This window comes from Phoca vitulina, unplaced genomic scaffold (genome assembly GCF_004348235.1).
Source record: "Phoca vitulina isolate PV1807 unplaced genomic scaffold, GSC_HSeal_1.0 scaffold62, whole genome shotgun sequence".
Lineage (NCBI taxonomy): Eukaryota > Metazoa > Chordata > Mammalia > Carnivora > Phocidae > Phoca > Phoca vitulina.
In genome coordinates this window covers 7,146,864-7,156,021 of record NW_022589765.1, presented here as the reverse complement: position 1 = coordinate 7,156,021, position 9,158 = coordinate 7,146,864, and the positions used below count along the sequence as shown (strand labels likewise).

Below are 9,158 nucleotides of genomic sequence, written 5' to 3'. Positions count from 1 at the left end.
TAGTAAGTTAATTTTTCCTTTATATATTTTGAGGTTTTGTTATAAATGCATAATCATTCCTGGTGAATTGAATCTTTTATCATTATGAAATGAACTTCTATATCTCTAATAATGCTTTTTGCTTTTTAATTGTATTTTGTCTGATACGAATATCACTATACACATTTTCTATCAGTTACATAATTATTTGTATGATTTATCTCTCTCCACCTTTTTATTGTCAACCTATCTGTATCCTTATATTTTGGATTTCTCTCCCCAAGTGCTGGAGAGGGGAGGGGCAGAGGGAGAGGGGGAGAGAAACGGAAGCAGACTCTGCACAGAGCGCCGAGCAGGATGCAGGCTCGATCTCAGGAACCTGAGATCACCACCTGAGCCAAAACCAAGAGTCAGACGCTTAACTGACTAAGCCACTCAGGTGACCCCCCCCTCTTTTTTTAAAAGTCTTATTTATTTTAGAGAGGGAGAGAGAGGAGAGCTTGTGTGAGCAGGGGCAGAGGGAGAGGGAGAGAGAATATCTAGCAGACTCCCCGCTGAGCGTGGAGCCTGACATGGGGCTCGATCTCACGACCCCAAGATCATGACCTGAGCTGAAACCAAGAGCTGGAGGCTTAACCAACTGAGTCCCCCAGGCGCCCTGGATTTGTCTCTCCTAAACAGCATATGGATGTATTTAATAATCCTATTTGACAATACTTGAGCATTTAGCTCATAAACATTTAATAAAATTATCGATAGATTGGGGTTTCAAGCTACCCCTTTTTTCCCCAAGCTACCATTTTATTTTGTGCTTGTATTGGTTCTGCCTATGCTTCTTTTGCCTCTTCTTTCTTGACTTAAAAAGAATTGAGAATTTTTAAAATTTTAAATTATTTTCCTGTCTCCTGGTTTGAAGATTTACATTGTGTTGCTCTTATTTTAATAATTACATCCTATTACTTCCTACATACATAATTACCTTTGATAAAAGTCTAGATTTAGTAAGTACCTAAATCGCTTCCAATATGAAATGAGGTTCTTAGAAAACTTGAGCTCCACTTATGTCGCTCCTGATGTCTCTTCATATTGTAAAGTACTTTAAGTTTATTTTTTAAAAAAACAGAACGGACGTTTTTATGATTCCTTCTTCCATCAATGTTCACTTGTATTGCCCACGTACTATTACTTTCCTTGCTCTTCATTCCGTCCTGCATCTCACTCTTCTAAGATAATTTTCCTCCTGAAGTACATCCTTTAGAATTTCCATTAGTGCAGTCTGCCAGTGACAAACTCTCTTAGTTTTTGTTTGTCTAAAAATAGCTTTTTATCACCATCTCATGGAATATTTTCATGAGAGATGCCACCCACGGGGTCCCAGCTTAGTCTGGGGAGGGTCTTTCGTAAACCTCGCCACTCGGCTCTGACTTCCCAGAGCCAGAGTTCCGGTGTGAAGTGTCTGCAAGCCCTTAGCTACTTCGGTGGGAGAACAATGTCTCAACAGGACTGCTGGAGATGGTGAAGGGACATAATGGATGGAAAATTCCTGACAAAGAGGAGCGAGGCAACCAAAGGTAGCTATTACTGATTCGACTGAAAGTTTTAGCTCGTAATCGTCAGGTTTTTTAAAGTTTATGTTTTGCAACTGGAAAACAAAATGTGGCCTCCTTAGAGCCACCAGAGCCTGAATCGTTGTGACTGGAAGTGTCCCTGGACACCCCAAAACAGGAAGCCAGAGATAAGGGATGCTCAGTAACCGACTGGAGCTGGCTTAGCAAATGCTCCTCCCAGCCCCGTGTGGGAAGACCCTCTCTTTGTTCTAATGACCCAACCTGGACACCTGAAACACCCTCTGTTTCCTTTCAACATTTCTGCCAGAGCTCTGAGGTCTCACCTTTGTCTTCTTGGATGCCACCCACCAGGTCCAGCCGCAGATGACCTGACGTGGTGATGAAACCATTCAAATTCAGAAAAAGAATCTGCTTAGAGGCCAGAGTCAGATGTCCTAGGGCTGGGGAGCCAAAGGAACAGTCTGAAGTTAACCCATAAGCCACTGCCAGCTCACCCCTGACCCGGCAAGGTGGCCAGCCTGCCTTCTCCCTACCTCTACCACCCTCCCCACCCTACACTGTTCCATCCACAAGGGACAGGCCACAATCCTGAGATGGAAGGGGCTTCACCTCCAAATTTGGATTGTATACTCCGAGGGATTCTAAGTAGTAGGGTTGGAAATAAGAAAGCAGGAAGGAGCAGGTGAAGTATCTCGACAGGTTAAAGAAGAATCCAACAGGAGCTGAAAGGCATCCAGTTGTTCACTTACTTCCAAGCATCACCAGTCAAGAACAACACAGCAACAACCTTGAACTTGGGTGGTCCACTTGGACAGTGCATGCCGCCACCACCCTGAGCCCCAAAAGTCCCACGGGGACCTCCTGGCTACACTGTACATTAGGGAAAAGAGATACGCTTTCCCAGAACCAGAAGTAAGGGAAAATAGGGCGTGATGGGCTGAATTGTGTCCCTCCAAAGTACGTGTGTGGGGGCCCTAGCCTCCAGTACCTCAGAATGTAACTGTATTTGGAGATGGGCCCTGAAAAGAAGTGATTAAGTCAAAATGAAGCTGTGAGAGTGGGTCCTAGTCGAATATGACTGGGGTCCTTATAAGAGGAAATTCGAGGGATGCCTGGGTGGCTCAGTCAGTTGAGCGTCCGACTCTTGGTTTCGGCTCCAGTCGTGATGTCAGGGTTGTGAGATCGAGCCCCGCGTCAGGCTCTGTGCTCAGTGCGGAGTCTGCTTGAGGTTCTCTCTCCCTCTCACTCACTCTCTCTTCCTCTCTCAAATAAATAAATAAATAAGTAAATAAATAAATAAAATCTTAGAAGGGGAAATTTGAACATCAGAGCAGGCACACAGAGCATCGACCCTGTGGAGAGGCAGCAAGAATGTAACTCTCTGCAAGCCCAGGAGAGAGACCTCAGGAGAACCCAAACCCGTGGGCACCTCGACCTGGATGGCTAGCTTCCAGAACTATGAGACTATCCATGTCTGTGGTTTTAGCCACCCAATCTGTGGCACTTTGTTATGGCAGCCCTAGCAGGCTAGTACATGGAGCCCCTAGCTTCCGCCCCATTCATCTTTCATGGGGTGGTTCCTTCTCTGGGGCCAGGGATGCCAAATCCAGCAAAGGAGAGGTCCACTCAGGAGCTCACAGAAGGGCAACCTAGAACCCTGTCCTCGAGGTGAGAAACGAAGAACCGTATCACCGGCTGCAGTTCGGGGGTCTGGTCGAATGGTGTGTTATTCCTCACACTTCTCCCTGCAGTACAAAACGAAGGAGAAAGATATTAATGAAGAAAGATTGGAAGAGAGGGGTTTTTAACCATTACTGGACCACAGGCCCCTCTAAAAATCGACAAAGCTGTGGATTCAGCTGCCATAACAAATTACCACAAACTCAGCGGCTTAAAACAAGAAAAATGTATACTCTCATAGTTCTGGAGACCGGAAGTTCAACATCAGTTTCTTCAGGCGAACGCAAGGAGTGGGCAGGGCAGTGCTCCGAACCTTGCCTCTCCCAGTTTCTGGTCGTTGCCAGCATTCCTGGGCTTGTGGCCACACCACTCCACTTCCTGCCTCTGTCTTCATGTCACCTTCTCCTCTTCAGTGTGCGTCAGCTCTCCCTCTTCTCTCTCACGAGCGCATGTGATTGCATTTAGGGCCCACCCAGATACTCCAGGATAATCTCCCCACCTCAAGATCCTTAATCTAACCACCAGTGCAAAGACTCTTTAACTTTACAAGGTACCATTTACAGGTTCCAGGGATGAGGACTTGGTATATTTGGGTGGCCGTGATTTAGTTTCCTACAGACTCCAGAATCTTTGCATACAATTTCAGCAAGACCATGGACCCCTCCAGGTAGGGGCATGTGCCCCGGAGCTGCATTTCACCACAGATATGCTATGAACAGATACATTGAGGGCAGGTCCATTTACTCATTCACCATCCTCCCTGCATCTTCTCAGAATTAACTGCAGCGCTGGTTAAAAATATGAAGCGCAAAACCACGCCTAGCTCTAGTCCTAGGAAATGAGAATCCCCCCGATTCGGGGCCCAGGAGTCTGCCTATCTAACAAGCGCCCCAAAATGATTCTCATGCAGCCAGCCTGCACCCATCCTTCAGTGAGTACTGGTTAAGCGCCTGGATGCCTGAGGACATTCACTGTTCAACGGACACACTACCACCTTCTTCACAGTAAAAGAATTGGGCGAGCGGGTTTGCACCCAGAAAGCGCTAATGCTCTTCTCTCCCTCCCCCCGCCCCATACAAAGGTGAACTACTTTTATCGTTGATTTGATTTCCATCCCGTGTTTAATGCACCCAGCCCCGAGGCGCGGAGTTGAGCCGAGGGCGAGAGAAGGCGAAGGGAAGAGTCGCGAACTCTTCCAGTCGAGGCAATGCAGCTGCGCTTGACGCCCGGCGGATCTGCTGCCCACCTCACGCCCCCCCCCCCCCCCCCCCGCCCCCCCACCCCCGCCGCCGCCTCCGCCTCCGCCCCCGCCCCCGCCTCCGCCTCCGCGGGCGTGCATTTGCATCCGGCTGGAGACCGCGCGGGAGCCCGCCCCCGAGCCCCGCTGATTGGCCGCGCCGGCCCTCTCGTCACGCTCTTTTGTCTCAGTGGGCAGAGGATAAAAGCCGCGGCGGCTGCCGTGGGAACCGCGCTGTCTGGACTCGGCTACCCCTCGCTGGGAGGCCGTGCGGAGCCGCTCCGCGGGCAGCTCCCGGTCGCTGGGCGGCCGAGGCCGTACCCGGCCCTTCTCCCCTGCAGGGCCGCGGAGACCGGAAGGCGGTGTCCACCGCGGGCAAGGCCCGAGCGCAGGTAAAGAAAGGGGGCGCGATCGGCGCGGCGCCGAGAGAGGAGGGGAAGCCCCACCAGTCCTGGGCGGCTCCCCGCTTGGGGAATCGAGGACTGCGAGGGTCAGGAGCACTCCCGTGGCCCGGCGGCGCTCAGGGAGGAGGTGGGGTGCCGCTGGGTGCTGCCTAATGGGTAGGATTTGCCTGGATTGAGAGAGGGGGGCGTTTTCGGGGTGGGGGCGGAGGGGGGAGGAACGCAAGCTGTCTGCCTTGAACCCCCTTTGCATCTCCTCATCTCTTCTGGAGAGGAGTGTGTGGCTGTGCGTGTCCCACTCCTATTCCCTGTCTCCGTGGCAGACCATCAGAGCCGAATCCGAACTTGAATTCTGCGCGGCCGATTGCAGAGCTGGTAGGCCGACGATTTCCCCGGGGGAAATGCCCTGGGGCGGGGGTCGCTTTGGTCCGTACTCAGAAGGTGGGAGAGGAATTTTCCGCCTGCAGACGGCGGAGGCGACGGAGGCGGCGGGCGGGGGGGGGGGGGGGGGGGGGGGGGCGGGGACGGGGAGGAGCGGAGAGGGAGGGAGCGGGATGAGGGATGAGGCTGCACCTGACCCTTCCCTTCCCTGCCCTCCGCGGCGGCGCAGTCTGGACGCCCCGAGGTCCCGGATCGGCGACCCCCGGTGGCCAGAGATCGGCCCGAGCCCGGCCCGAGCCCAGAGACTAGCTTTCTCACGGAGGCCCCCGGCTGCAGAAGCTGGAAGCGGAATAAAGGCGCGCGCGCCTGTTCCTGCGCTCCCGTAAGAATCTGAGAAATAACGGGGGAGGGGGAACTTTGAGAAGGGGGTGTGGTTGGGACCTGAGACCAGGAGGCTGATGACACTTTATTTATTCCTACAAATCTGTGACCACTGTGCTCTATTTTGAGAGCCCAATATCAGCTTCCATCCACTATTACACTTAGAAGCAACAGTTGCCCTCCCTCCTCCAGGGCGACCGGCGGGAGGGGATGCATGTGGCTGTAAAAATCACCCTGCTAACAACGGAGACACCGGCTGGCTCCGTGAGCTTGTAATTGCCAGTCTCCTGGAAGATATTTTTAGGGCAGTGGGCAGATAAAAACTGTACTGCAGGACATTCAGGAAGGGAGAGAATACCACTGCAGCCAGTTCCTTTATTAACCCTTCCCCGTTTTTTGTTTTTTTTTTTCTTTTTCTTTTTTACAGTCCCTCCTGAGACAGGAGGAAGGCAGAGTCCTCCAGCGCGCCTGCAGATTAGGCATTTCCACAGAGCCGGAGCGTCTTGTTACACTCGGATCCCCCCGATCGTCGTCAGTCATGGCTAGCATCATTGCGCGCATGGGTAATAGCCGGCGGCAGAACGTGCCGTTGCCGCCCTGGGCCCATTCTATGCTGAGGTCCCTGGGGAGAAGTCTCGGTCCTTTAATGGCCACCATGGCCGAGAGAAACATGAAGGTGTTCTCGGGGAGGGTGGTGCCGGCCCAGGGGGAAGAAACCTTTGAAAACTGGCTGATCCAAGTCAATGGGGCCCTACCCGATTGGAATATGTCTGAGGAGGAAAAGCTCAAGCGCTTGCTGAAAACCCTGCGAGGCCCCGCCAGGGAGGTCATGCTTTTGCTCCAGGCGGCCAACCCCAATCTAAGCGTGGCAGATTTCTTACGCGCCATGAAATTGGTGTTTGGAGAATCTGAGAGCAGTGTGTCCGCTCACGGTAAATTTTTTAACACCCTGCAGGCACAGGGGGAGAAAGCCTCCCTTTATGTGATCCGTTTAGAGGTGCAGCTCCAGAACGCTATTCAGGCAGGGATCATAGCTCAGAAAGATGCCAACCAGACTCGCCTGCACCAGCTGCTTTTAGGGGCCGAGCTGAACGGGGACCTGCGCTTTAGGCTGAAGCATCTTCTTAGGATGTATGCAAATGAGCAGGAGCGGCTCCCCAATTTCCTAGAGCTAATCAAGATGATAAGGGAGGAAGAGGATTGGGATGACACTTTTATTAAGCAGAAACGGCCCAAAAGATCTGAGTCCGTGGTGGAGAGGGCCACCAGCTCGGTGGCCTTCCAGGGCTCCCCCCCGATAGTGGTGGACAGTGCTGACTGCAACGTCATAGAGATAGACGATGCCCTTGATGACTCCGACGAGGATGTGATCCTGGTGGAGTCTCCGGACCCTCCACTGCACTTCTCGGCTTCTCCTCTCCCCAGACGCAGGCCCAGACCTCGGGACCGAGTGCTAGTCATTGACTCCCCCAGCAGTTCCCGGGCTCAGTCTCCTTCCACCAGTGGGGGTTCAGGGTATAAGAATGATGGTTCTGGGAATCTGCGTAGAGCCAGGAAGCGAAAACACGCGATCCGCTGTTCATACTGCGGTGAGGAGGGCCACTCGAAGGAGACCTGTGACAATGAGAGCAACAGGGCCCAGGTGTTCGAGAATCTGATCATCACCCTGCAGGAGCTGACCCATACGGAGGAGGAGGGGCTGAGAGAGGCCCCTGGCGAACAAAGTGACCCTTCCGAGCCGCAGTGAGGTGGTAGCCCCCAGCCTTAAGTGAACCCTTAACCCAAACTCAGAGTCCAGCAATGGGACGACTGGGGAGGGGCGCTTCTAATTGCATGAATCCACCAAGCAGCTTTCTTTGCGGAGCGGAGTAGAAAGGGTCTTGGATACCAGCTCAGTGGAGGGAGACAGCCTGACCTCTGCCCTTGCTTCCCCACTCCCTCTCTGCTGCCTAAGGGTCTGTTTTCTTTGTGTGCCCATTTCTTTGATGGCTTTATTCTCTTTGTGAAAGTGGCATAATTCATTGTTAAACCTCCAAACAATAAAGAAAAGTACAAAAAAGTCAAGTACCAGTTACCCCAAACTCTCCACCCTGATCTAACCATTGTCAACCCTTTGACGAATGTCCTTCTAGATATTTCCCTCTACCTACGTACCCAGATAGATATATGTATAGATAAAAGTGATCAAATATAAGTGCTGTTCTATAGTCTGTATTTTTTCACCAAACAATGTATGTCGTGGGCTTCTTTCTATGTCAATAAATATTTATCAGCATCTATTTTAATGTCTCTGTGTTATTATTTTAGGAAAAGGTAAAGAAAAAGGAACAAGAGAAATATAGTAAAAAGCTATAAAGGGGTGGGGTTCTGATCAACCTCAATTTGCAGATGTGGTAAAGGGATGAAGAAATGGGCTGAAATAGTCCCCAGAGGGAGATGGACAGAGCCCCTTGCCACAACTGGCCTGTCCCGCAGGTCATACAGCCAGATTATGGCGCCCACTTGTTGACCGCCCCAATGCTTTCTTCTTCTCTACTGTATCTAAAGGAGTCTGATGGAGGAGTCTGGCGCTGAGGTAATAGCCCCCAAATGGGGGGTTCCAGGGACACCGTTCCTGGTCACTTCGGGGAGGAGCGCTCTTCCTCCTCCAGATGGATTCCTTGGATTGCTGTTGCTACTGCTGCTTGTGGACATCCTGGGGCCCGACGCCACCGCTCCTCACCCCCCAGTCAAGGGAAGGAGAGAGCATCTCCTCCTGGGAGCCCAGCCCAGGAGGCTCAGCTCCTGATAGAGCCAGAGTCTCCCCCCATAAGCCCTGAAGGGATCTGCTGGAGGACACAGGCGCCCGGAGGACTCCAAGCCAACCCCTCCCCACCCCAAGAATTGAGACTAGCTGCCATCTAGTTGCCCGGCAGCACCTCAAGTACTGGCGATCAGAAAGCCCAGAAGCCCCACCCCGCATTTCAGTCGATTGGAGGGCACTCACGGGGGATGGAGGGAAAGAAAAGGTGGACCTTCCTGGAACCTGCCCTGTCTCATCTCTGGATCTCATTTTGGAGGGTGATAAAAGAGGACGCGTGTGGCCCCAGCCCCCGAGGGTCCCTGGGTCTTGTGTAGGGGCACATGTCCCTATTTCTGTGAACAGGATACGGCTGGGGGTGGGGGGTGATTGCATTTAGGGCAGGGTGCGGAGAGGGAACTGAATGCCAGACCTGAGGCCCCCCCCGGGGGCATTTGTCGTGCCTGAAATGGGGACTCCACTGAGCTGAGAGGTTATCATAAACAGCAGTGGCAGCGGGGGGAGGGGGGGGGCGGGGGTGCGGGAGGGACATCAGGGAGAAGCCCAGAGCTGTTTGGGTAAGGGGAGCCCCGGTGAGGGCGCGATGACCAGGGAGACACATGGAGATCCACAGCCACATGAAGCCTGGGAGGAATCGCAGAGCCCAGGGGATCACACAGAACTCTGGGCTGTGTTGTCCTAGGAATGGCGGAGGTTAGGGGCTCTGGGAGAGACACTGGGGTTTTAGTTAG

The 9,158-nt window shown here is 52.7% G+C and overlaps 1 protein-coding gene across 2 annotated transcripts; it reads left to right on the top strand.

The window, feature by feature from the left end:
• The first annotated feature begins 4,641 nt into the window (after positions 1–4,641).
• On the top strand, positions 4,642–7,906 carry ZCCHC12 (zinc finger CCHC-type containing 12). 2 transcript variants are annotated; one of them, XM_032391393.1, is made up of 4 exons: positions 4,642–4,856; positions 5,189–5,240; positions 5,476–5,628; positions 6,055–7,906. In XM_032391393.1, exon 4 carries the CDS (start codon positions 6,166–6,168, stop codon positions 7,372–7,374), a length of 1,209 nt encoding a protein of 402 aa, XP_032247284.1. In that variant the 5' UTR covers positions 4,642–4,856; positions 5,189–5,240; positions 5,476–5,628; positions 6,055–6,165; the 3' UTR covers positions 7,375–7,906. The 2 variants fall into 2 exon arrangements, with proteins under 2 accessions (XP_032247284.1, XP_032247283.1); XM_032391392.1 differs by having other exon boundaries at positions 5,138–5,240.
• The last annotated feature ends 1,252 nt before the right edge of the window (positions 7,907–9,158 follow it).

Excerpts from the sequence above, each read along its gene's own strand:
- ZCCHC12 (XM_032391393.1), top strand. The coding sequence starts at position 6,166 with ATGGCTAGCATCATTGCGCGCATGGGTAATAGCCGGCGGCAGAACGTG.